Genomic DNA, 26,890 nt, shown 5'->3' on the forward strand with positions numbered 1-26,890 from the left:
CCCCCCAGTACTTCTTCCAATTTTGTCCCTCGGAGGCTGCGTCGACACACGGCGGTAGAGCACAGAAAGGCGACGAGAAAAACCGCAGACTGTTACCGGTGCCTGCTACGGTTGCTAACCTTTTTTATAACCCCATGGGGGACCGCGAGACCGTGCTGTACCGATGGAGCGTCTCTCTCACTCTCTCTGACCCTTTCCTCAGAATCGTAACTCCCTCAATGGCGGAGCTTAGCCGAGCTGCTGCACAGTGCGCATGCGCGAGTAAAAGGTGGGCGGGGATAATGTGTCACGTAATAGCGTAATGCCTTTTTTTACGTGCTCGTTACGTAACGATATCGGATTGATGTGAACCCTCCAGATGTGTTGGAACTAGAAGCGATATTATCTATCTATCTATCTATCTATCTATCTATCTATCTATCTATCTATCTATCTATCTATCTATCTATCTATCTATCTATCTATCTATCTATCTATCTATCTCATCTGACTACAATTGTACAATATTATATATATTGCAATGAACAGTTTAAACACTGGTTTACAGTATTATCATTCATTATTGTGTATGGAGAGGTGACAATAATTAACGAGATAAGGAGACAAAGTTATGTCCTCTTTTACTCTCCAGAATGACAGTTTTCACATATCAGTCAGCCACTCCCGTTCATGTCTGTCAACACTTCCCCAAAACACAATATTACTCTGACAGACTAAATTCATTATTGACATGTAACATCTTATGTTCCGTTTCCTTGCTTAGATTACTTTTAATTCTACCACAGTACTGATCTTTGTATGTTTTTACTTTGCCAATCTTGGTTGATTTACTATTTACTGTATCAAAAATAAAACATTAAGATCATTATACCATAAAAATATTAATGCACAAAATAAGGGGCGCAACACTGACCCCTGTAGGACTCCACAGTAAATGTCTAGACATGATAATATATTACCCATACTGTATTTATGAACTGCTATTTGCATTATCATTTTTTAATCAGCTCAATGTTACAACTCTCTTTGCATATCTTTCCATTTTATACAGTAATATGTTAATGTAAACGGTATCAAAATGTTTTTTTCAAATCTATAAATACTCCTACTTTGTATTCCTTGTCAATAGTTATTTCTTCCATCAACTCTATTACTAATATAGTTGGTGTATTTGTTGTAAATCCATATAATTGGCAACCCTAACAAAGTAAAAGCAAGCCATTTTGAGGTTGTGTTTCTGAAACCCTGCTCCACGGTCAACCTGACAAGAGCCAGATTGATCATGTGAATCACTCGGGAGTTCTCAACAATATTGTTCTCAGGGGTTTGTGAACTCACAAATAGCGTGAAAATTCAGCTTGCAGGCGTATCAATTGGGGGGGGGGGGGGGGTTAATACCACAGTTCTAGTCTTTAAATGCTAACTGTAGTTTCTTTCTTCTCATCTAAGAAACCTTAAATAAAAAATAGGAGTTTGCATTTCAATTAGTAAAAACATTGCACATGTGATTTAAAAATACTGTTGCAATCCAACTATTGTCTGACATCAAACAGGGTCACCTATTGGCATTTTGTCCGTATTATGTAGTGTATATTAGCATTTGCTTAACAAAATTGCCATTTCTGGTTGTGTGTTCAACTAACCACATGCCTGGTGTATTACTTGTGTCCCTTTGCTTTTTTCAATATACATGTGAACATTTTTCCAAATATTTTATTTAAAAAGGCAGTCACAAGACATAAACAATTACAGGATACCTGGTGGCAGACATTGCAATTGTCCTCCATTATGCAATGTCATTACTATTATCCCAAATGGGAAGTTGCTGTATACTAAATGTCCATTATATTTGCACACAAAAAGCAGATTCAAACATTTAAAACTGCTGTTTTAGCAGAAAATACACAGCCATGAGACAAAAATGTATCTGTTATTTTACTTCGACAAATGTCATTCTACAAAGTTGTCCACCCCTTTTTTCCTTATGGCAACACATTTGCTTAACAAAACAATTCATCTCCCAAAACCACACAATCTTTTTCTTAAAAGTAGAGGGTGTGGCATGCAAAAAAAAAAAAAAAAAGAGAAGTCAATTTTGAATAGCTGTGCCTTCAAAATTTAGTTTAATTATAGTAAAATTGTGCCAGGGATACAGAAACCTGCAAAGCCAGGTTTGTTATTATAAATAAAAAAAATACTGTATAATAGAGAAAGTGGCTCAATCAGAACATAACGTAGTGGGACTTAATTTTGACCAGTGGGTAAAGATAAAGCTTTGCCTGTAAACAAAATGTTATGAAACAGCGGAGATAACTTACTGCCCGGCAAGTGTAATTCAGCGGCTTAGTGATGAAGTGCTGCCTCCATGAAAGAAAATGCAATATTTTTTTCTTTTTCTTTTTACTTAGGACTACGCTAAACATAAAGACACTCCTATCCATCATGGCAACATGGGATTAGTTCCTGTAAGGGGTCCCTGATCCGAAAAGGACGACAACTGCTGCTGTAAGGCACTTGTAATTGTCCAAGTCTACTTTACAGTCTATGACGCTGTATCACATTCTGACAATCAGCAATCCTTCAATAGTAATAAAAAAAAAAAAAAATTGTGTCCTGCACTCTCAGTTTTGGTAACGCTGCTCTATAATATCAATCGAAAATGATACATTAGAGTTATGTCTAGTCTGTTTAACCTGCAGTCACTTTTTTCACAGCAAAGAAACCCCAAATAAAAAAAATAGGGAGTCAGAGCAAACCAAAATAAACAACATAATAAAAATAATAAATACGGCATGGTTTTCACAACCATATTCCGGTCACTTTTTAGCCAGAGTCTCGAGGTAGCCGACGAATCTCCTCAGGTTGACTCTGACGTTGTCAAGCACGCAGAGTTGCTGCGGGCTGTACTTGTCTCTTCCTGCCTTACGGATCTGATGACAAAAAGAAAGCGACAAAATGTAGCAACCACCACATCTAATCCCCAGGGTGTCCTCAAATCTGATATATGATGTTCGTATATTATAACGTGTCCAAAATACAGTCGAACACTGCACGCGCACGGGTCGCTGACGTCACACGTAACAAGGTACCTTGGCCTTAAAGACAGGCTGAAGCGTCTTCAAAGCAGGAAGTAACTGGATGCCCCTGGCTGCTGCCTCCGCCTCCTTGCCATCTGCAAACACGTCGAAAAGGGCGTCTAGGGCCTCGCCATTAACCACCAGGTCGGCATCATTGGTTGCTACTTGTAGCAAGCCGCTCCCGATCATCTGTGGAGGAAATTATTTCTTTAAAATTGAGGCAAGGGCAAAAATACACACCTTCATTTTCCACACAGAAATCCAAAAACAGGCGTAACATGGGATTTATCCATTTATATAAAAGTTGAAAATTGCATCGTCCCACCCATTCGGTGTAGTTTCCACAGAATAGCGACAAGCAAAAAGAGTTACAAAATGTCAGCTATCTCAGGCAGCGTGAAAGGAGCTTCTGATACTAACCCAATAGAGGGAAAATTGCAGGGTCTACTTCATATCGCTATTTTATGTTGGTGCCATTTGTACAAAACAACCACTTGTTATTTTTTTTTTTAAAAAAGGCAGGAAAAGGTCCAACTTTTACAGGAAGTGTAAAAGAGTTACCTGAAGCGTTTGAGCTGAATCCTTCTCTTTGGCAAGGCTGCTGCCGGTGATGCCCAGGATGGCGACAGCATTGACCCTCACACTGATGACATCACAGCGCGCAGCGGCTTCGCTGAGGCTCATTAGCTGCTGTAGACTTATGGACTAACAGACAACAAACAAATACTTGCTAATAACACTGAAGGCGATATGGTAATACACTTTAGGCCCCCACTCCAACATAACTTTTTTTTTTTTTTACCAGAGGGATGTTTTTTGAAGAGGTCATCTGCAAAAGAGACCGCATCGCACTGGTAACTGCCTCCAGGAACTCCTCATCTTTGGGGATCTCTGCGAGAGCGGTAAAAAGACAAAACATTAGGGAAGCAATGTCCTTTTACTTCTCTACTTTTAATTGTCACTGAGATGAATGTAACCTTGCCATATTTGGTAACCGGATTTAAGTGGTCATACAGGGATGTGATTTGACCAAAGTGAAATTATCTGAAAATTTAGCCGGTGGTCTGGGGGCCGCTGGCACCCAGCTAGGTCCAGGGCAGTGCCCTGGTGGAGGGACAAGGGGGGCGGAGCCCCCCGGAGCTCATGGGTTTTCCGTGTTTTTAAGTACTTTCAATGCACTCACATGACAAAGAAATAGACAAAACAACAGCATAAATTTTCAATGTATATTGAACTATCCCATATAAAATGGCAGTTTTAGTCAACTCAAAATCAGTCACATTCAAAAACATTGGACTGCCTTTGCTTTTAAAAACTATCACTGAGAATATCATCATATCTAACTAATGTGATTACTAAGTTAACACATAAATAATGTTGAAGAGTTCAAATTTCATGAACAAATAATTGTATCATGACCAAATGAAAAGTAACTCATATTAGAGCATACCACAAATGTCTGTTATAGCAGAAGATGTTATCTGTCGGAGTCATGTGCATACACAATGAACTACTTAAAAAAAAAATAAATAAATAAAAATCGGAATTTTTTTTTTTGTGGGGAGATAAAAAAAAAGCGGAATTCCGCGAATTAGCGGAAAAATCACATCCCTGGTCATAATATCAGCATGTATCTATTATTTCCAATATATCTGCTGTATTAATCCATCTACTGCATTTAGCTACCTGTACTGTGTCATTCTATCTCTCCATCTATCTATCTATGATCCAGCTTAAGAGAGGTAACAGCGGTACCTGGCGGTCCAAAAACCAGTGAAGACAAGAGCTGCGCCGCCTGCTGCAGGGCCTCTGGCCCGCCCAGAGACTCGGAGTCCATGCCGGAAAGGATGCTGTGAAGGCACGTCAGGGCGCGAGACTGGACACGCTGCATCCTGCCAAGGGAAAAGACCGGCATCAGTAAAACAGAAACGCTTGCTTTGAAAACCTTCCGCGAGCAGTTGACATTACTTCTTTACGAGGGTTCTCCAGTAGGGAGTCTGGTGACACACGTCCATAGCTTCCTGCTTGGGAAACTGCGTCTTTTTGAGCACCTTCAATCAAAGCAACAATTTGTTGTAGTACATGTAGAACACATACATGAATACATCTGCACATTATGAATGTATAAGCACGCACATGCTTGAACATTAAAGTTTGCATTTATGACCCTATTGACCTCCTCCAATTACGCTATGTTGTATTCTTTTTTTGGTTTGCTTATTTAAATTGTTAAAGAGTAAACCAAACGAGACATAATATTCAGATTTTAAATATATTTTAAACATATTTATACAAATATATTTATTGAATTATTCTCTAAACTAGGTGAACAGGCACTCAGTAATTTTCCAATTAAGTCTTGGACTTCTCCCTTATATCTTGTTTACATTAATACAACCACCTCCTATAGGCCTACAGCTTTTCCTCATCAGGGCTGCAGGTGAGCCGGAGCCTATCCTAGCTAACTTTGAACAAGTGGGCTACATTAATAAGGACCTTTTTATCATTGCTTATATTTAAATCATAAATACACCATAAACTATGATCCCAAAACACTCGAATATCATTTTGAATCAGAACGAATCAGACAACATTACTCTTAAAAATAAATAGCATACAGAGGAAATTTGACTTTTGAGTTCAGCAGAGGAAAAACATAGATGGTGAAGACTACAGGGAACTACTGCTAAAAAACAGGGATAAGCTTTGCTCCCCTCGAGACATACAGCGATGCAATTTTTTTCAAGACTTTCAATTACTATTTCTTACTATTGAGTGCTTTGGCACCATCTTGTGGCAATGTAGTATATTACACAAAGAGTACAAAAATGCACCCAAAAAGTTGCAAATATGTTTTTTTTTTTTTTAAATAAACTGAAGAAAAGCTTTAAAAAAAACAAAAACAAATAGGTGAATTCGTAAACAGCGCATCACAAATACTGCATGCGTGTAACTGCTCAACACTCTGGACAGGTCATCACCCAATTGTAGGCACCGGATAATTTAAGTAAATGACCCCAACATTTTGGTTTATGGAATATGAATATCCACACAAGCACATGGCAAATAAAGAGTTTTCACTGCATATTTCTAAAATTTGCCTTTTCTGGGATGTTGTGGTTGATGAGGGCGCCGTGCACCTCCGCCGACAAACACAGAGGCGACATGAGGCTAGACAATCCGTCGGCCGCCGCTTCACTTTCGTCGCTGCTCGACGACTCCTCCCACTCGTCGTCGGAGGGATCTGAATAGACGCACATCACAAGTCTCTTCAAGAATGTGTCGTTATTGCATCTTACGCCAAATATATATATAAAAAAAAAAGGCGGTCATGTCAGAGGAAATCATGTCACTGTAAGCCCCACCGTCGGAGCAGCACATGTTGACGAGGATCTCCAGGGACGTCTGCTGGGCCGTCAGCAAGGCCGCCGCCTCCCTCAGCTCCTCCATCTCCCTCTGGACGCAAACAAACCGCCTTGTGAGTCAACACACTGGCCAAGATTGTTCAGTAAATCACAACATCCGTGTGTGTGTGTTGGAACACACAAAGCCTGAATGGAGGGTTGCAGATGGATGTTTTGTGTGGCTGCAAACATCCACTTCAATGTCATTAATTTGGAGGTGGCTGAGGGGGACACTTCTGTCTAGCCAAGGTCGTGATACGTGCCTACTGGGCACCCCAGACAGTGTGTACCCGCCTGAAAATGACAGTCTAGTCTGTCAGTCTCGTACCAATGTCTAACGAGCATATCATAGAATAAAATGCTTATCAAAACCAGATCATCAACTTACAGGCAAGAGATCAGAAAAGTCGTCTCCGGAATCGCCATTTTTCACACACTGCGCTGCTCCCTCCTCTTCAATCTCCACCATAGCGGGTTCCCTAGTAGCGTGCGCCTCCATAGCCGACGCCGCAGGAGCATCCTGGAAGCGCGCCTCCTCCGCCTTGTGAAGCTGAGGGATGAGTTCGCCCGCATCCAAATCCAAACACTGGGACAAGGTGGCCAGCACAGCTGTGAGGGTCTGAGCCTGGCGGGCAGCGGGAAGACTTCCCTTCATGTTCCACAGAGTTCCTGTGTCAAAATACCACATTAAAGATTCTGCAAAATGCCAAAAGAGAGACATTTTCTGCCTTTTTTTGGTGACAATGCTGTGTGTAAATGGTACAAACAGATATGTTTTTTATTTTTTACATGTATTGAGAGATTAGCTTGTGTACTTGCAAAAAACCTTGAACTTTAGACCCCCATTCTGTGTTAGTGCTGCTTATACAGATATCAACCCATAGAGTGGGGAAATAATGGCTTGTAAGGGGCTTCTGTTCTTCCAAAGCCAGAAAATGATCGGGTCAACTTTGTACACCCAATCCACATCATTGTCACCTTCACGTTCACATTGCATTGACTACTAGCGACCATAACATTAGATTCCTCATATATCACATCATCTGCACACATTTTACAACAGTGATCAATACAAAATTCATCAAACCCATTAAAACATTTTGGACATTGTTAGGGCTGGGTTAAAAAAATAAAATTAAAAAATCCCCCCCAAAAATCAATATATCGATATTGTTACATAAAACCAGGAATCGATACTTTTAATATGCCCCTATACATAAATTAATGTGCCTTCTCGCGTCATGGGTAAATTTATTTTCCAAAAAATGAAACCACGGAAATATGCCCGAGGCAGCACATATTGTGTTCAAAAAACTTGTTTATTCAAATGTGCCCTTCTGTTATTCAGAGTACCCCAAAAAGAGCCCAGTGTTTTTGCCACTTTATTTACACAGTGCTGTGGTTGTAATTTAAATTATTATTTATTGCTTTGATCATGTCATGTTCAATAAAACATACATGATTAATAGTACTGCATTGGAACAAATTTTAAATGTAAATATTCATATATTTTTTTCATACTAATGCACCAAGTAAGAGCAAGAGGTTTCTACTATTTGCAACACTGGTACTTCTGAGAATGTCTTTCAAATAAAATTAAAATTGGTACTGCATGAAATCCTGAACTGAATCGAAAATCAATGTGAATGGGCCCTTCTGAATCAAATCGATTTTGGAAATCTAAATCGATACCCGGTCCTAAACATTGTTATTTTTAAGTACCAACTTGGGGCATAAAGAAGTGATTAAAAGCACCTGCAGCCAATGTCCTGAGGAGAGTATGCCCCATGCCAGGCTGGTTTGACAGCAGTAGCCCCTCTAAGGCGCCATGCACGTCGCCATTGATGCTACACAGCAGCTCGGGGTTGTCCTCCGACACCGTGTGCAAACAGTGCGCTGTTAAACGGCAAAATAGAACGTTAGCTGAAGCCTGAAGATTTGGGGTATCCAACGAAGACTGTGAATTTTAAAGTCAACATCAAGGATGATTCACCAGCGGAAGTGGCCAGCTCCACGTTGTGGGGGTGTCTCTCCAGACACTGGACCACCACATCCAGAAGACCTGATTTGTTGAACAGAGACAGTGCCTGGTTGCTGCTCTCGCTAGGAAGGAAACACAAAAGAATCTTTAAATATGTCACATTATGACTGATAATAAACAAATGAAAGGACAAAGAAATGGATACGGTTAGGCATATTTTATTATTAGGCTCAAGCGCCCCCTGCGACCCTTGTGAGGACTAAGCGGTTAAGAAAATGGATGGATAGATGGATATATTTTTTAGTTAAGCAAAAACCCTTTTAAAGAAAAGCAGAAAAGGCACAATAACAAAAATATAAAGAGGGCGTCCCACAGCCCAGTTAGATTTAAACACAAGTAAAGCAAACAAGGAATACAAATAGAAGCTGAATAAATTTAAATGACGGTGGCTGATTGTATCTGGCACACCATTTTAGCTTTGAGAACATCTGACGGCTTCCAAATGGTGTTAAAATAATCCCCTGGATGACCACCGCAGCAGAATAACAACCATTTGTGGCGCTGTCCAAATATTTACGGTCCCTTGCCGTGCACTGCTGCATCGTCGCCTCCCGAAACACAAACCGCTGACCGATATAGCGGCGCTTACCAGAGATTCCACAGTAGGTTCACGGCCTCGTTGGCGACGTTCTCGGCGTGGTTCTTTGGCTCTTTGGTCGGCACGGTGGCACCGTCGAAACCCACACAGCACTGCGAAGGAAAAAACGCCGCAGTATTGAGAATATATATATATTTTTTAAAAAAAGGCAGACTTCATGTGTCTTTATAGACATGGGCTCTTATTTGTTTATCTACTCATATAAGACTGTTAGAAATGCTAGAAAGATTTCATCTTGCCAAGTGAAACTGGCTTCTGAAATTTCTTAAAAAGAAAAAAAATGGCTCCAAATTTGGGTGGTTGACATTTTAAAAGCAACGTGAACAATAACTCAAACATTACATTGGAGCAATCAAGTTGACGCTCAAAGCCCAGCAAACAAAGTTGATGACACCATTGGCTGCTGTCAGCCCCGACGCTTAAGACAGCTGCTGAGCGGGAAGAAAAAGAAGCGATGCGGCCAGCGGCGAAAAGCGCTCACCTCTCTGAGCAGTGCTGTCAGAGGAGTCATGACGTCGCGCTTCACCATGTCCTCGCACACCTCCTGGCCGCCGCACGCACTCAGATTCCTGTCAGCGGATGCACAAACACACACATTTTCACCATAGGAATTGATGGAAACAAACAGATGATCCATTCCAGAATCATACTGTGGCAAACATAAAATATGTATCAACACTGCTTACACTGTCAGTGTCATAAAAAGCCAAATAAAAAGGAAACTGCGCTCGCTGAACTGAAATGCGGGTCAAGTCATATTTGATGGTGATCTGATTTTTCCGGAGAGCACATAGTTGGCAGGATGTGATTTAAAGGCCACATTAATGTACTTTGTAACAGACCTCTATAGTTCCAGAAACATCACTGGAAGGTGAAAGCTGCTTTTGTTGTTACACGGTGCCCTCTGTTGGTTTAACCAGAGAAATACAAACACAGGACAATGGAATCTGTCAAGCTTCAAGGATTCCAAGATTTGTTTCGAAATGCATCACGCATGTTGAAGATAATTGCTTTAAATTGGAAGTCCAGTCAAAAAATTACTTACAGTAATCTAGTTAATATTGAATATGTGAACATTGAATTATGAAGCAGCAGAATCCACCTGTTTTATCCATCCATCTCCGGTGGCTGCCGTTTTGCCACTTGCTGTCGACTGAAAATGACATCACAGTGACACCACAGGGCTCAGGTTGTGAACGTCACATGTTTAAACCCAGAAAACAAGTGAGCCGTGATTGGTTGATACCTGAGCATGGAAAAGCCCTACCAGTTACATTTTTGTGGCTCAAACATGCAGTTATGTGTAACTATAATCTAATGAAGGATGCTAAACAAAGTAGCATTCATTTTTCCAGGTCATACAAGTTGGATTTGCGATTGACAATCGAGCAAGGCATGTTTCAGGACATCCATTGGGCACGACTGCAGCGCATGAGTGCGAAGAAAAAGATCTTGATTTTTCATGATTTTGAAACTTCAGTTTTAATCATTTAAATTTAATGTTAGTAACACCACTTACACCTGCGGTGGATCAAATTTAAAGGATATGTTTTCACTTAATGCCCCAATGCCGTCTCCACAAGGAGCATTTTATCCTTACCTGAGGGCTCCGGCCGCGGTCTCCCTGACGGCTAGGCTTCCATCCAGCAACATGGGGCCCAGCCGCCTCACTGCGTCCCTCTGCAGAAAGCCTGGGATGCTCTGACTCTGCTGGACTACCCGAGAGATGCCGGCGCACGCACACTCTCTTACGTCCGCGCTGGGACTCTCCAACTAGGGATGGAGACAATCATTGTCCTAACAGGGTTTTGCCAGGTATGTAAATTTTGAAAGCGGCAACCTGCAGTTCTAAATCCTCAGATATCATAAGAAACTTCAACTGCACTATAGAGTAATTTCCCTCTATATCACGGTCGCACCCCGGCTAAATCGTGGCATTTGAAAAAAATGTTTTTCTACACTACATAGGCAAGCACAAATTGAGAGTTGCGCATCTTTAGCATAGTACCAGGTGGTACTGCAACATGCCGGTCAGCATTGAGGTCTACTAGAAGACATGCAGTATTGAGGACCAGCAGAAAGAAGACGAGGCCCCAACTAAACCCCGGTAATAGTTGTTCTCACAGAGAAGAGAGTAATATTGGATGCTATGTTTGTATGTGTTGCTGCTCCATGTGTGTTAAGAAGCAGTTGTTTGAAAGTTTATATTACTGCAACAGACGCTAATTTTGGTTAGCCTGTCTATGTCTATGGCGTTTTACATCAGATATTACGCTAGCAGATGTTTGCCACCACCTCTGCCTCATTTTGAGCCAGGAAAAAAACAAGTGGCTATTTTGCCGTGACCAGCAACTCACCACAATTTTGCAGTGAAGAACTACAAGAACAAATTCTGCGCCAGTAAACACTTCATGGCTCCCTAAAGGGCTGGGGGGTTCGAATCCCACAATGTGCTTTTTTTTTACTACAATTTCTTGTCGCAGTGTGTGTTCTACTGCCTCATAACCCCGATCTGAGGGTTATGTTTAGGCTGGTAATGTCAATAATAGTCTATCTTCGGTGGCAAAACAAAAATGAAAAGACACAGAATGATGTGAAGCGAGGCAGGAGGCAGTAACCACGCCCAATCCATGACACTGTCCGGCGATTGACCAATCAGAGCCGTTCACGGCAAAAAAATGCTAGCAGGAAAGTTGACGGTCCCGGCAAAATATCCACTTCCCGAGGGGGCTGCAAGATTGGATTTTGTCCTAACTGGACAAACGTAAACAGGATGCAAGGTCATAATTACAGATGAGAATGAGTTTGTTGTGTTGTCCATTTATAGAGAACAACATCGGTGAGGTCACAGCTGAGCTTACAACTATTGGACTTCAGTCACACTGCGCTTATGTACACTGACAGCTGCAAATCATGTTTAACAAGACGAGTCTGACTAGAGTGAATTTCTCCACATTTGCTTCTAATAGCCTACACCATAATTATTCGTCTGATATTATAAAGGAGTCTTGTCATTAAATCGTTTACGTGTAAAAACGTTTTAGATATGAAAATACGTTCCCCTACTTTCTCCAGCAGTTCCGCCGCCGGGCAGTAGTCGTCATCGTCCCCGAGTTCCTGGTCCTCAGCGGCCGCTTCCTTCACGGCGTTCACAGGCAGTCCGACAGCATTGAACTGGGGACGTTTAAACTTTGTCGTCTTACTTTTGCCCATTTTAAACCCGTTTTAAAGTGCAAATTTGGGAAATTCGTGTTTAATTCGTTAGGGGTTTAGGCAATCAAATCGCAAAATAGACGGCGGCCGTCTAAATGGCCATGTGGAAGAAAGCTGCCGTAAAGTGCGAGTGTTTTATGCCGTGCCGTAAAGCGGGGAGAAGTGTCGAAATTGTTGTCGAGGTAGCGGACCATAGGTCGATATGTAATACTGTACTTTACTAAAATAATTTATAAGAAAATAATCATTAGGTTTTGATGTATAATGGTAAATCTAAAAAGAACATAATTATAAGTTGTTTTCTAATTATTGAGCTAGCTACCTAACAGGAGATAAAAAAAATAAAAAATACATGGTTGATGATGAGCCTGAAGTCGGTGTGTACGTTTGTTGTTGTTTTTTGTACATTTACACTTATTACAATTACAAAAACCTCATATGTTTTAATATCATAAATTCAACGTTGGGTTTCAAACCATGGTTTCAAGCCAGTGTTAGGGTTTTAAACGAGGGTTAATGCTTCAAAGTGGGTTAGTGTGATGTGTGTTTGTGTTGACTTACTGGAGACCCCAAAAGCAGCACTGAACCCTCCCTGTTTCTTCCATCCTTCCAACCCATCTTTGTTTCCTTCCTCCCATGAAAGCCATCTCGTCTTCCTTCTATACCACCCATTTTTCTTTCTTTAAAAACTCTCCTTCCTCCATACATCCTTGCACCCTTCAATCAAGCCACATTTCCTATCTTCCCTTTTCCCCCTTCTGTACATTCTTGTTTTTCTTTCATCCTCATCTTCACACTTGTTTCCGTCCTTTTATACTATCTTTGTGACGAAAGGTGGTATATAAATAAAATCCTTCCTCACTCTTCCTACTTTTCTGTCATCCCTCCTTTTTCCCGGCCTATATGAAGCATCATGCATTAGAAAGTAATACACAACATTTTCATATCTAGTATATTTATTAAGTAAATTGTTTTTAAAAATAGAGACATTTAGATAAAATACATGATTAACATAAACACACAGAAGTTCTGTTAAGAGGAGCAGCTTCGACATAAGCACAGCTACAAAATGGCCGTGTCCCTTCTCTCTTTCTGTCTTCTTGACAAAATGTCCTCACCATGATGACATTAATGTCCCACGACATCTTCGGATCACCCACAATCGTGCGCTTACTGGATGCTCGGCCGCGGCTTGAGTATTAGCTTTCCCGTCTACAAAGAGCCACAAATAATAAACACATTTAGACACACAAGATGACCCAAAACATGTGCAAATTGATGCATATTGACTCACATCATCACAGGACATATTGTATTCCGCTAAAACTGTCCGACACCTGGCAGCTATACTGAGGGGAAAAGGGTCAAGGAAGAATGTTAGTCAAGCATCTTCAATGGGTAACAAGTTTTACTTTGTTGGTTTAAAGTTTACTGTTTTGTATGAATAATATATAATTATAAAATGTGACTTAAATTATTGCCTGGACAGATGTTAAATAATAACAATAAGAAATAATAAGAAATTTTATTTGAGGACCCTTTTTATTATGCAAAACATTTCTTATATTTATTTTACCTTTATTTGATGTGTATTTGTTTCTATTTGTATGTATTTTTTAAGTTTAGGTAAATGTATCAAGTAAATGTATGAATTTCTTTGAAATTTTTAATTGTAATGTACATTATTTAGTTTATTGTATTTTTTATTCATATATTTTTAAATAGATCATTATTATTTATTTGTGGGAGAAACAATACAAAAAATAAATACTAAATTATGTAAAATGCATCCAAAATAATATATAAACTGTACAAATTGAAGGCCTCATCCTCATAAACACCTTATCTATACACAATCCCCTGGTTTTTAACTTTCCCTTTTTATCATGTTAATATTTATTTAAAGGTTTTACCATGGTGACCCTAGAACAGATTCATTCACTATACACATTTCCTATTAAAAATGCTTTGAAATGACGATTAATAAATTGTGCTTGTCTTTGTAGGTTCCCATTTCGAATGAAAAGCCAAAAAGGATACATCGACGGTGCCACTACTCGCTTGTGTATCCCGGCAAAGAAGAGTGCGATTAGTGTGATGCAGCTGATGGTGAAAAAGGGATGATTCCACAGCGATGAAAAGAAAGACACCTGCGGGAAGTGAGGAGCAAAGCCACAGCAAGTTACGGACACAATAAATTCCCAATCTCCGAAAATGGTGAGCTAATAATAAGATGCATTTTTATTTCATTTTAGTACAACAATTGCTCTGTTTCAACCTTTGCACAAAGACAGCATGAACTTAGATCAGTTTTTGACTTGGCATGATAGTGTCAATCATTGCTTTAAAATGGCTTTTCTGCACCCAGCATAGCTTCCAGTCACTGGCAAAGTAAATTAGTGTGTTAGTTATTTTTATTTACAAATGTATGGCACTGCTTTATCACAAGCCAACACAAATCTTAAACTATTTGTACACAATAAAGTAAAACGTTTTTTCTACCATATGTCCTTTTTGAAAGAAGAATTTAAACATACCTTTTGTGTATCGGGGTCTATCAACCAGTTCCAAGCCCCGGTGGCTGTGCAGACTGACACCACGATTAAAATCACTGAGAAGGGAAAAAAATAACATACTGTTATCACAAATAATAAAAGTGGTGTATGTATATTTTGCTTGACTTACTTCTCCACCTGCCTGTTGCAGGTTGTAAACAAGAGACATATTCTGTCAGTCTTCTCTCAAAGGCTTTAAGGTCTGATGGAGGAATGACAGGTTAACAAAACTAATTCTGCATCAAGAGCATACATGTGTCATATACTAGTGTACTGTAGATTGTGTGCACATCTGGGTTATTTATACGAGCGATGTCAGCCGCAATGCTACATGCTAACGTCGTACGGAGACGAGCCGGTTTAACGTCAGCGGTGCGTTCATTCTACCCTTCATCAAATGTCGACAATTAAAAGTGGTAACTGAATAGGCTACTAACTAAAACCGCTTACTGATGAATAAAATAGCTTTTACGGCGTCTTACCTTCGGCCTGCTCCAGTGAATTCATGTCTATCTATCAGACGTGGTCACGTGGGAGGTTTTCAAGCAGCCGATTGTGGGTTGTGCCATTCGCTGCTCTTTGCCTGAAAGACAGGCAATCAGGACCAATCAGCATCCGTTGGTTGGCAATCTCTCGCTTGATAGGCCGAATTAGTGAGGTGAAGCCCCACCTTTTTGTCTCTCTGGCCCAATCATCAAGTTTGTTGTAGTCCCAGACCTTGATACTAGATGATGCTGTTTAACAGTAGTGCTGGGAAATAATCAGAAATTAATATCTATAACAATAATAATAACAACAATAATAAATAAAAAGTAAAACACATACACACGCACACTGTTAGTACATGTGATGATGTATGTCTTGAACATAATGAGTGACGTCATGAGCTTGGAGTCACGTTGGCTGGTCTACATGGTGAGTTGAGTTCCGTGCTGTGAGCATTTGCTCCATGCTCGTTGCAAGTGTTTTCTTTTTGGATGTGTGTGTTTTTGACTGTTGTTCTTTTTCCCACTTGAGCTTTGGTGTAGTTGAAGCATAAAGTACCCATAATGGCTCGCAACACAAAGCAAAACATCGAACAAGCGTTTGCTTGTTACTTGAAAATCTCGCTAGCGCATTCTTAATTAGTCAAGGTACAATTTAGTGTATTAATATTATTATTAATTTTAGTTGTTGTATTAAATCCTCACCTTTGACTATAGTATTAATAAAAATAGGTCCCTTGCAGATTCCAAAGTTTAGAGTACTTTTTAAAAGTAAGCACACAGGATGGAAACAATCATTTTTATTCAAAAATATATTTTCCAATCAAAATATTGCAATTCCACACCAGTGTTGTTTATACATACAATATCGTTTTGAAAAGAAGGTGGAAACTTGGCAGATTGACTTCACTTTCTTGGTAGATTTAGTAATTTTTCTGATTACCCTGGCAACTGCCCTCAAAAAGCACATGGCAACACATTTAGCTACAGTTTAAAAGTTGGTTAGGAAACTTATGTCAACTTCTGAAATCAGACTCAAATGCTAAAATGCACTCATTTACCTCTTCATGACAACTTCTTCAGCCTTCAGTAATGCTACATGATAATTCTAAAACTATATTAGTGTACTTACTCACTGCAGATGAAAATCAAGCCAGTTATGCAAAAGGTTTTCAGGATTAGTTTTAAAGAAATATGTATTTCCTCTTTGGCTTGTTTGCTAAATTTGCTTGATACGTTATAGTTCAACAACCACACTGAAATTATTACTATTATTATTTATTGATTTGGACCAAAATTGGGAAGGAGTGATCTTTTTAAAACTTTATGACATAATAATCTTTTGAAAATGATTTTACCGATCCCCAAGTTAGTCCCCGAACCCCAATTTGAGAAGCACTGCTTTAGAGTGTGTACTTATATTGGTTGTTCACAGGCTGTAGTTTGTTAGGCAAACGGATGTTGAACTTGTCTTTCAGAAGGCTCTCAATCTCCTCGCCGGGCACATCCCTCATATCGTAGACATCCACGCCCCGGTCGACCTGGAAGGTGACTTCACTGTAGGTCCAGCCAATCAGGGCCCTGAAGCCTGTGGGCGTTTGCAGGGAGCAGATGGATTTATTGACGAACAACGAGACAGGATTCGTCTGGAGACTGTGGGTTACATCTATGAAATCTCCAGCGTTGCGGGGTGTCATGGTGAAGCAGTACAAGTTCCTGATCAGCTGCCTGTTCACCAGATTGGAATCGGCGAACTCCGGATTGAGAATCTCCGGCTTCCTGTCCGTTTTCTCCAGAATCCAGGAGTCTCCTTTATCCAATAAACGGAACCTGCCGGGCACCTGGACTTGCTCCTTCCCGGAGATGAGCTCCAGCGGCTCCCACAGTTGCGCCGAAACACCGAAGCTGACGTCTTCTATGTAGGATTTCCCATCAATCACCACCTTGTTAATGAGGTGACCTTCCATGGGGGAAAAGTCACCGCTGGCGCGGTTGAACACCCTAGCGGCCAACACGGTGACGTTGTAGCCCATTTCTCTCAGTACCCAGGACAGCAAGAAGTTGTTTTCCATGCACCAGCCACCACGGCGCTGACGAACTATCTTGTCGAAGATGACTTCCAGGTCCATGACAATCCTTCCTCCGCAGTGAATGTCAAGGTTTTCGAAGGGGATGGACAAGATGTGCTGTCTGTGGATCCGCTTCAGTGTGGCAAGGTCCGCTTTGTCACGTGGGCCTTGGAATCCGGTTCTTTGGAAGTACTCTTCAAGGTTCATCGTACCTGCAAAAGAAAGGGCATGATATTTTTTACAAGAATATTCATAGTACAAGCAGAACATTTATTGACTTCAAAAATTTGAGTAACAAGTGAGCTTCAAGCAATTGGCCACTAGATGTCAGCCGTGAACTTCACAACATTTGTCCACCATCAGTTCACGTTATTTACCTTGCAATGAAACTATATCGTGCTAGGAATTTTTGTGAAGGTATTTTTCCAAATTTCTATTTTCTAGCCATGGGTCCTTAGAGAGTGAGTACTGAGAAGAAGAATCAAATGATGTCCATTGCATTAAAGTGAAAATCGTTCAAGGTGGTGGTTATCATTAATAAGTAGTGATAGGCGCAAATACATTAGATGATAGATGATAGGCGTGATGTGGACTATTATTATTATTATTATTAAACTATGCAGGACTATTTCTTAATGTCAGGTTTCTATAGTGCAAAGTGGTGGTTAATGAAAGCAAATGAGCAATCATATTAATTGATAGTAACCTACATTCATTTTGATGCTTTAACGTGCCATGAACTTAAAAAAAATGTTTATCTAATGGCAATACGAGTGATTTGCATTAATTATATGATACATCATAGTTATTTAATTTGTGAAAATTAGTTCGTTTATAGTGGCCTACATTGATTTCTACTGCGCATCGTGAATAACGGCAAAAGGAATGATCCCATGAAATTAACCACAATATGGGTGTTTAAAAGTAACCTTACGCTGGTCGTAATTTGGTGAAATTGGTTGTATATATATATATATATAGGTTTTAAAGTGCGCAAGCGAAGCGTTGGCATTTCTGATGATGTAACGTTCTCGATCTTTAGTCTCTCATGCTCATTCGCGTCAGCATTTCCGGTAACCCCTTTTCTAAACTTTGTCTAACTACACATGCATAAGCAATGTTGATCGATTGATCGATTGATCGATTGCTTTATTGATTAAAAAAAAGGCTTCTTACCTACTTCGTCTTTTCACTTTGGAGTTTGTGTCAGGGTACGCGCGTACGTTGCACACATTAAAGCGAAAGAGGTTGCAGGGCACGCGGCCACGTTGACAACTCGAAATTTGCGAAATAAAAGAACAGTTAGTATGATTTATGCACCAGTCTGCTAAGCAGTAATACCGTTATTTACGCGTTAACTTCTTAATAATAGTTTTCCTCCTACCTTTTATTGCAATAGTGATGCGCCCAACCCAAAAAGTCAAGTTAGCCTCCGCTCTTTCTACGTACTCACACGCGCTGCAGCTTTTCAATATAAAATAGCCTCTCGAATGAAACAAATACTGTATGCAAAATTTACTTTCTGATTATCCTCATCATCTCTGCACATGCTCATGCGTGCTTGACCAAATGGATGAATTTATGTTATTCGGCGTGTTTTCTGCCATTTTATCCTTACATTTGATTATATTGTTACAGCTTTCATGTATTGTGTCATATCATTGTATGAAATGATATGTACATTTCTTGTCATAAATGTAGAGTAAGTTTTTCCCGTAAATTTACGTCACAGCGGAAGACGCAACGTAGGTTACGTAGTCGCTGCCTCTCACTGGATCCAGACAAGTAAGTAGGCTTATACATTTGACTAAACGGAGGCTTTCTAAATTCCAAAATTACTCCTAATCGTTTTGGCTATGTTCCCCATACGACCGGCGTTGCTTTAGATTAGGGGGTATGAAATTGTATTCGTTTTACAGCGAATTTCATTTGAACTGTGTAACTTGTACCGTACCACGCTGTTGCTAGCTGGAGAGGTGCCATAGCAATGCATTGCGTTCTATGCTCAGTAGCGTCTTACGTAAAATTAGCATGACCGTGCTAGCTCGTGCGATGTACTAGTTTTCAAATCCAAAGGGCTTCTTGGATTTTTGCCACATTTTTCACGATTTACTTGTCTGCAACGTGTTTACAATGCTTTGTTTTATGTTCTTAAATTAACCTTTTAGACTCGTGATGGAAACTGCACGTGTGGAAACATGCTTGATAACAGGAGGTTGTGGGTACTTCGGCTATCGGTAAGAGGTTTTAAAACTTTTTTCCCCCACCTCTCTCTCTCTCTCTCTTATAAACAGTCAATCGTAGAAATAGAATGCGATTTTGAATAATAATAATAATAATCATTTTTGTGTCAAACTGGTTACCATTATTTTACAGTACTCATCACAAGATGGCAGCACCACGTCATTTTAAAGGCTTAAATTAAATGGGTTACCTCTAATCAGTTCAACGATTTTGCATAGTTTATATGGACATTTTAGGTTCAAATTAGAATTACGAAGAGATAACTAATGGGTAAAATATACAGTTTTTGCATGAACTTTTCGTATAATGTAGTTGTCAAAAGTTACTTGTCATTAAATTGATTACAATGAAACATTTGAATGAATTATATATATTTTTTAGCAAAATAAAAAAATAGTTTAATATAATTATAATATATACAGTACATTTGAACTTTTTGGGTGGGTGGTGACATGTATTAATGAATTTGTTATTTTATTATTAAAGTGGGAAAAAAATTATAATAATTTTTTATAATTAAAATTTGATTAGGGCAGCACGGTAGCTGACTGGTTAGCACGTCCGCCTCCCAGTGCAGAGGACGTGAGATCGAGTCCGGGCTTCGGCCTTCCTGGGTGGAGTTTGCATGTTCTCCCCGTGCTTGCGTGGGTTTTCACCGGGTACTCCGGTTTCCTCCCACATTCCAAAGACATGCATGGCAGGTTAATTGAATACTCCAAATTGTCCATAGGTGTGATTGTGAGAATGGTTGTTCGTCTCTGTGTGCCCTGCGATTGGCTGGCAACCAGTTCAGGGTGTACCCCGCCTACTGCCCGAAGCCAGCTGGGATAGGCTCCAGCACCCACGCGACCCTTGTGAGGAGAGGCGGTCAAGAAAATGGATGGATGGATGGAAATTTGATTAGAACTTTTTTTGTGTTGCGAAAATGACCTGTATTGCCATCATATGAATATATTAACTTTATGTAAACTAATAATAAAGTGCACAAAATGTGTTCCTGTACTACAAAAGTTAATCAAAAAGCCATGGTTGATCATCAATCATTTCTAAACAAATTTAACTCGGAACAACATCACAGGCAAAGTATGACGTCTATATGCTTTAGCCATTTGTCCTAAAATTGGTTAGTTTAAAATATATATATATTATGTATGTATAATATATGTATATATCTAATGAAATAATCTGTAAATTGTTCAATTGTAAACAACAACATGTAGGTAAAATGAGCAGTCCATATCTATTTTTATTTAAAAAAATATATATATTTTGTTAAATTGGCAATTGAATAATAAATTGTATTTAAATTAATTGAAAATATTATTACAAATTTAAAAACATTTCTAAAACAAACATAATTTTACACATGTTAACACATTTTAACTCTTTTTTTATGAAAAAAAAAACCCATATTGCTATTATTGTATATTATTGACATATTTAGAATAAAAATAAAAGCAATTTGCAAGGAAATTGTGTGCCACCAGCATCTTGATGTTCAGTTTTCATTAAAAGTATGATGTAAGTGTGTAGATGCTTTATCCATTTTTCAATGCATGGTCTTCGCCCCACAGCCTGGCAGCCCACCTGCATAAAAATGGGGCCAAAGTCATCCTGTTTGACGTCACGCCTCCGAAGGGTGACGTGCTGGAGGGAATTACGTTTGTCCAAGGAGATATTCGCAGCTTCGCGCAAGTGGTGAGTGCCGTTTCGGGCGTGGACTGCGTATTCCATGTGGCGTCGTACGGCATGTCCGGCCGGGAGCAACTGAAGCGTCTTCGCATCGAGGAGGTGAACGTGGACGGCACCCGGAACGTCGTGGAGGCTTGCATTCAATGTGGCGTACCGCGACTTGTCTACACCAGCACTTTTAATGTGGTCTTTGGAGGTCAGGAGATCCGAAATGGAGACGAGAACCTCCCGTACCTGCCGCTTCATCTCCACCCAGACCACTATTCTCGGACCAAGTCCATAGCGGAGATGGCTGTCCTCAAAGCTAACGGGACAGCATTGAAGGACGGCTCAGGGTTGCTGAGGACGTGCGCCCTGCGCCCAGCCGGAATCTATGGGCCTGGGGAGCAGAGGCACCTTCCCAGGATTGTGGGTTACATCGAGAACGGGATCTTCAGGTTTGTCTATGGGAAAGCCAGCAGTTTGGTGGAGTTCGTCCACGTGGACAATCTGGTGTCAGCGCACGTGCTCGCCGCAGCAGCTCTGACCGCACAGAAGCATCACCGCGCTGCCGGCCAGGCCTACTTCATTTCTGACAGCCGTCCTGTGAACAATTTTGAGTTCTTCAGACCACTGGTGGAAGGTTTGGGGTACCCATTCCCAACGCTGCGTCTCCCGGTCACCTTGGTTTACTTCGCCGCCTTCCTTATTGAAACCGTCCACCGGCTGGTGGCACCGCTCTATGATTTCCAGCCATTGCTGACGCGCACTGAGGTCTACAAGACGGGTGTGACGCACTACTTCAGCATGGCCAAGGCCGAGGCCCAGCTGGGGTTCCAGCCCAAAGAGTATGACCTGGATGAGGTGGTCCGGTGGTTCCGGAGCAGGGGGCACGGGAGGAAACGACCCCAGCAAAGCTCTGGCGTCACTCGGCTGGTGGTGAACCTTCTGGTTGTTGCTGCTTTTATCGCTGCGGTGCTCTCTTTTCTTCCAGTTGTCGGCATCTGATGTTACAGTATCAATACTGTATTGAACTTTAACATAGACATATTATGCATTTTTTTCCTATATTTAAAACAGTTCTCAGGCATTTGAATAAGCTTTCTGTAACATGCTTTTATCAAAAATATGGGATATTGGGGCCGAGTATGTAAATTAGACATACTGTTACACAATTTAAAGAGGTCCCTTAGCTCATTCACTGCCATTGATAGCTATAGACGTCCAAAATACATTTAAATTATTTCTAGTAGTTAAAAATGTTTTCCACTTTTGGTAACAAGAGTATGAAAACCTAGAAAAACAAATTTTATTGTACATTTTAAACAGGTATAAAATTTGTGATTAATTGTGAGTTAACTATTGAAGTCATGCGATTAATTGCAATAAAAAAAAAATAACCGCATGACGGGATTAAAAAAAAAAAATTAGGGGCGTCAGGTGATTCAAATTTTTAATTAATTGCATGACTTCACTAGTTAACCCACACAAAATCACAAATGTTATATCTGTTCTAAACTTCTTCTTCTTTTACATTCTCTTGTTAACAAAAGTGGGAAAAAATATTAAACTAATAGAAATAGTTAAAATGAATTTTTGTCGTCTATAGCCGTCAATGGCAGTGAATGAGTTTCATAAATAGGCAAATAAAAGATAAGTGAGCCGACTCTCCAGAGACCTAACTGTGGCCACAAGGTATTAACTTTTTTTTTACATAACAAGAAATAACATGTTCACAAGCTGCTCTTTAACTTAATTCATGTAAGGGAGTTTTAATGTGGGGCTTTCAATATCAGAAAGCGCTCGCTGTTATGCTGTTTTCAACAGGAATAAAGGATTCAACTAAACGGAATTCAACTTTCTATATGGAGATTTCAATAATTATAACTTGACATCTTAATTGAGAAATAATGTTTTGCTGCTCACCTAGTGGCTAGCATGCCTGCCACACAGTTTTTGGATTTGAGGATTCAAATGTCATTTTGACAGTTTTCCCCATGTTTGCATGGGCGTGCTCCAGCTTCCTCTCACATTCCCCACAAAGTCATGAATGTTATGTTAATCAAAGACTGTAAAGTGTCTTGTGCTAAACGTGCCAATTCACTTTTTGTTACTTTAATAAAACCATCATTCATACATGAGATGCTTAATTTATCTGTCAATTTTTGTGATTAAAGTATTTCATTTATTTACTTTTACTCTTTGCCTCCAGTAACACAACTAAATAAAGTGAATGTGGCAAATTTTCCTGATCAATTCCCCTTATATGCTGAAGTAGCTACCAATTTATTATGTGCTCCAATGGAAAACTGCACTTTATGTTGGTGACACCCAACACTGATTAACTTACAGCATTACAACACTAGATGGCAGTATTGCTCTGTAAACACCTTCCTTTTCACTACTCAGCTGTGAGTTGAGATCAGTAACGTAGTTCTTTATCTTGGTGCCATCACAGTTTTTAACTTGTCTATCAGTGTAAAGGTCTTATGACAAAATAAATCCACTCTTTATGTAATCTAAACTACAGTGTGGGACCGAGCTCTTCCACAAGTGAAAAGTAATTAATACCCCCTGCCCCCAAAGGGTTAATTATCGCCTATAGATGCCACAAGATGGTGGCGAAGCACTACTTTTTTTCTAAACTAACCTCCTCAAATCACTTCAACATAGTTCCTTGCCAAAAAAGGTTCTTAAAAAATATGTGAACTGTGGGTGTGTCACTAAGATTTACTGGTTGATTTTAAGGCACATGGATTTCTTGAATTGGACATAATTGGATATTATTTTAACTCATTCACTGCCATTGACGGCTATAGATGTCAAAAATTCATTTGAATTATTTTTTATTAGTTTAGCATGCTATCCCACTTTTGTTAACAAGAGTATGAAAACCTAGGAAAAATGTTTACATTTAGAACACATATATAATTGTTTGATTAATTGTGGGTTAACTAGTGAAATCATGCGATTAATGCCGAAAAAAAATTACGCCCCTAATTTTTAATATTTTTTTCTTTAAAAAAAGAAAGAAAAGCAAAACAGAAAAGATTATTGAAAATTAGGGGCGTCAGGCGATTACATTTTTTAATCATAATTAATCGCTTGGCTTCACTAGTTAATGATTAGTCACAAATTTTATATCTGTTCTAAATGTACAATAAAACAACTCTAGGGTTTCATACTCTTGTTAACAAAAGTGGGGAAAAATGTTAAACTAATAGAAATAGTGCAAATGAATTTTTGACGTCTATGGCCGTCAATGGCAGTGAATGATTTAATAATTGTGCTTTATGTACAGCACTTTTTTTTGTAACAGCCGCTGTTAATGCATTCTATAAATAAAGTTGAGTTGGCTTTTACAAGTGTAATGGCACTGGCGGTCGTTTCAAAAGCTCAATTGGGCCGCATACGCTCCCCCGGGCCTCATGTTGTCCTAGCCCCCCCTGCTCCATGCTGTTGTGTCGGAGGGCCAGCAGCCCCTCACTGAGTTGGTCGCGATCATTGTTCCTCCGCAGCATTAACCACATTCCACTGGGGCGCAGCGCATCCCGTCTCCATCCCCCGCATTCCTTTGGCGCGAACGAGTCCCCCCAAGCTCCCTCCGAGGAAAAGCACATTTCGGCTTCCGTTTTCACTCTTTTACAACTTCTAAGGTGACGTGTCCCCCCCACACGCTCACACATTCTGCTCGGCTTGTCTCTAGTCCCCCACTCACTTTGTTGTCCGCGTAGGGAGAAATGTAAGACGGCCAAACTTCAACCAGCGTGGTGAAATTCCTCCGCGCAGCGCGCCATTGACTGTAAGGACCTTTCAACTTAACAACAAAAAAAACTGAAGTTGACAAACCGTCTGCACGGTAGCGCGGATAAAAGACTTTTTTTTCTCTACAGCTGCAGTAGAAGCGGAGAGGACGGATATGCGGCTCACGACGACGTGGAAAGACACCTCAACGCCGCCGCGTTTGGATTTTTTGCCGTGTTTTGTGCCTCCCGAATGGACCTCCACTAGTGGTCCGCGCTAACTTGTTTCCGGACTACAAAAACTACAACAACAACAACATGGAGCACTATCAGCACGACGTGGCTCTCCGCGCCGGTCAAATGATGGACGAGCTTTCCTTGTACGACGCTTACCGCCGCCAGGACGCCGCGGGAAGGGATTTGGAATTAGCGGCAACCGCGCTCCGGCAGCAGCATCACACCGTGGAGAACTTCACGTCGGGGAACAAAGTCTACAACGCGGCTCCGGTGCGACCGGTCCAATGCGGCCGGACAGTCCCTGTGGATTTCTGCACCCCGCAACGGGAGGCGGGCTACGCCGAGGAGGGCTGCTGCAAGTCCGAGGTGGCGCTGCCCTGCTACACCGGCGCCTCCGACAGGCAACGGCGTTACTCGCTCGAAGTGCACCGGTACAGCACCGGCTCCGCGTTCGACGCCCTCCACAAGCCGTTGCCGCTGCCCGGCAACAGGTGCAACAGCGTGTGCATGGACGGCAGGCACCACAGCCCGCGCTCCAGCCTGGCGTCTTCCTGCGTCTCCTCGCAGGAGCAGAGCAAGCACTCCAGCCCCCGCGGGAGCCTGGTGGTGGCGGTGCCCGGTCTGGCGCACTGCGAGGGCTCCAGCGTCCTGAGCCCGAGGTCCAGCTACGCGAGCACGACCAGCGACACCAGCAAGCATTCCAGCCCCAGGACCAGCCTGAACAGCTGCGACTGCTGCAGCAAGCCCAGCAGTAACCGAACCAGCGGCATCAGCATGGGCTTCGACCAGAGGCACGCCAGCCCCAGGTCCAGCACGGCCAGCCAGTATTCCTTCACCACCAGCCCTAGGTCCAGCTACTCGGACTCGCGTTACGGACCTCACGTTCGGGACGATTTCGAGGGGAGCGCCCCGCTCGTGGCCAGCCCCAGGTCCAGCATCTGTAGCCAGGATGGGAGCGCCAGAGCTCCCGTCTGCGTGCTCAGTCCCCGCTCCAGCATCTCCAGCCACAGCTCGAGGAGCTCCCGCAGCTCCAGGGGGTCCATGAGCACCTACCCGGACCTGCAGCTGCCCTCACCCAGGGCCTCCATGCTGGGGGGACATGACGACTCGCTCCTACAGGAGTTGGGGGACCTCCCGCGCCTCCATGTCCAGGAGCATCCCTCGTTCCTAGAAGTGACCTCCAAAACACCTGCCGCGGGCCAAAGGTTCAAGATGCCCTATCAGGTGACCCCAAGTCGGGAGAGCGGACCCAGTCAGGCGGAAAGGCGACTGGAGGCGCTCACCCTGGAGTTGGAGAAGGAGTTGGAGATGCACATGAAGAAAGAGTACTTTGGTAAGGTGCTTTCTTGTTTGCTGTTCTGCTTGTGTGTTGGGAACAACAACATAAGTTGTTGGTCTGACTGTGTTGAAGTTTGTGCTTTGAGTTGCAAATGGTACCATTAGTATACATTAGCTTTCTTGTGTATTAGCTACACGTACTAAATTGTCTTCACAGGAAAAGGTAGGCTGAATGTAAGTGTAACAAGCTCTGTTAGAGAAACTGCTGTTTTATT

General features: G+C 41.2%; 5 protein-coding genes across 10 annotated transcripts in view; 2 read left to right on the plus strand and 3 right to left on the minus strand.

Moving 5' to 3' along the window:
• Positions 1–1,695: 1,695 nt before the first annotated feature.
• heatr3 (HEAT repeat containing 3) lies at positions 1,696–12,474 on the minus strand. Its single transcript, XM_077562998.1, has 15 exons — positions 12,187–12,474; positions 10,721–10,893; positions 9,602–9,689; positions 9,112–9,212; positions 8,475–8,584; positions 8,237–8,377; positions 6,870–7,150; positions 6,443–6,533; positions 6,179–6,321; positions 5,046–5,128; positions 4,833–4,969; positions 3,880–3,968; positions 3,639–3,782; positions 3,090–3,266; positions 1,696–2,930 (listed from the first exon to the last, which is right to left on the minus strand). Exons 1-15 carry the CDS (start codon positions 12,331–12,333, stop codon positions 2,817–2,819), a joined length of 2,019 nt encoding a protein of 672 aa, XP_077419124.1. The 5' UTR covers positions 12,334–12,474; the 3' UTR covers positions 1,696–2,816.
• Positions 12,475–13,271: 797 nt separating this feature from the next.
• Positions 13,272–15,471, minus strand: cnep1r1 (CTD nuclear envelope phosphatase 1 regulatory subunit 1). Its single transcript, XM_077563008.1, has 6 exons — positions 15,371–15,471; positions 15,019–15,090; positions 14,871–14,944; positions 14,374–14,483; positions 13,628–13,682; positions 13,272–13,545 (listed from the first exon to the last, which is right to left on the minus strand). The coding sequence occupies exons 1-6, from the start codon at positions 15,393–15,395 to the stop codon at positions 13,504–13,506; spliced, it is 378 nt and encodes a 125-aa protein (XP_077419134.1). The 5' UTR covers positions 15,396–15,471; the 3' UTR covers positions 13,272–13,503.
• A 732-nt stretch (positions 15,472–16,203) lies between these two features.
• LOC144050077 (arylamine N-acetyltransferase, pineal gland isozyme NAT-10-like) lies at positions 16,204–19,423 on the minus strand. Of its 4 annotated transcripts, none has more exons than XM_077563006.1 (2): positions 19,397–19,423; positions 16,204–17,654 (listed from the first exon to the last, which is right to left on the minus strand). In XM_077563006.1, exon 2 carries the CDS (start codon positions 17,647–17,649, stop codon positions 16,777–16,779), a length of 873 nt encoding a protein of 290 aa, XP_077419132.1. In that variant the 5' UTR covers positions 17,650–17,654; positions 19,397–19,423; the 3' UTR covers positions 16,204–16,776. The 4 variants fall into 4 exon arrangements, with proteins under 4 accessions (XP_077419132.1, XP_077419131.1, XP_077419133.1 ...); XM_077563005.1 differs by lacking the exon at positions 19,397–19,423 and adding an exon at positions 18,827–19,046; XM_077563007.1 differs by lacking the exon at positions 19,397–19,423 and adding an exon at positions 18,623–18,814.
• Positions 19,147–23,498, plus strand: sdr42e1 (short chain dehydrogenase/reductase family 42E, member 1). 2 transcript variants are annotated; one of them, XM_077563001.1, is made up of 3 exons: positions 19,147–19,227; positions 19,611–19,679; positions 21,261–23,498. In XM_077563001.1, exons 2-3 carry the CDS (start codon positions 19,618–19,620, stop codon positions 22,363–22,365), a joined length of 1,167 nt encoding a protein of 388 aa, XP_077419127.1. In that variant the 5' UTR covers positions 19,147–19,227; positions 19,611–19,617; the 3' UTR covers positions 22,366–23,498. The 2 variants fall into 2 exon arrangements, with proteins under 2 accessions (XP_077419127.1, XP_077419129.1); XM_077563003.1 differs by lacking the exon at positions 19,147–19,227 and adding an exon at positions 19,253–19,336.
• A 120-nt stretch (positions 23,499–23,618) lies between these two features.
• Positions 23,619–26,890, plus strand: part of wtip (WT1 interacting protein) — a 21,415-nt gene continuing 18,143 nt past the window's right edge. Inside the window, exons 1-3 of one of the 2 annotated variants that reach the window (XM_077563000.1) lie at positions 23,619–25,013; positions 25,092–25,159; positions 25,251–26,670. In XM_077563000.1, coding sequence (XP_077419126.1) covers positions 25,419–26,670 — 1,252 coding nt within the window. In that variant the 5' untranslated portion in view covers positions 23,619–25,013; positions 25,092–25,159; positions 25,251–25,418. Of the gene's footprint in view, positions 25,160–25,250; positions 26,671–26,890 lie in introns of both variants that reach the window. The other variant, XM_077562999.1, reaches the window with a different exon arrangement.

The sequence above is a fragment of the Vanacampus margaritifer genome, chromosome 4, assembly GCF_051991255.1.
Source record: "Vanacampus margaritifer isolate UIUO_Vmar chromosome 4, RoL_Vmar_1.0, whole genome shotgun sequence".
In the NCBI taxonomy this organism is placed as follows: Eukaryota; Metazoa; Chordata; class Actinopteri; order Syngnathiformes; family Syngnathidae; genus Vanacampus; species Vanacampus margaritifer.

Coding starts and splice junctions, on each gene's coding strand:
- heatr3 (XM_077562998.1), bottom strand. CDS start 12,333: ATGGGCAAAAGTAAGACGACAAAGTTTAAACGTCCCCAGTTCAATGCT. Junction 9,690..10,720: donor ACCGCGGCCGGAGCCCTCAG/GTAAGGATAAAA, acceptor ATCCGCTGACAG/GAATCTGAGTGCGTGCGGCG. Junction 6,534..6,869: donor ACTTTTCTGATCTCTTGCCT/GTAAGTTGATGA, acceptor GTTTGCGTCCAG/AGGGAGATGGAGGAGCTGAG.
- cnep1r1 (XM_077563008.1), bottom strand. CDS start 15,395: ATGAATTCACTGGAGCAGGCCGAAG. Junction 15,091..15,370: donor TTCACTGGAGCAGGCCGAAG/GTAAGACGCCGT, acceptor TTCCTCCATCAG/ACCTTAAAGCCTTTGAGAGA. Junction 13,546..13,627: donor ACAATATGTCCTGTGATGAT/GTGAGTCAATAT, acceptor GGCTCTTTGTAG/ACGGGAAAGCTAATACTCAA.
- sdr42e1 (XM_077563001.1), top strand. CDS start 19,618: ATGGAAACTGCACGTGTGGAAACATGCTTGATAACAGGAGGTTGTGGG. Junction 19,680..21,260: donor TGTGGGTACTTCGGCTATCG/GTAAGAGGTTTT, acceptor TTCGCCCCACAG/CCTGGCAGCCCACCTGCATA.
- LOC144050077 (XM_077563006.1), bottom strand. CDS start 17,649: ATGAACCTTGAAGAGTACTTCCAAAGAACCGGATTCCAAGGCCCACGT.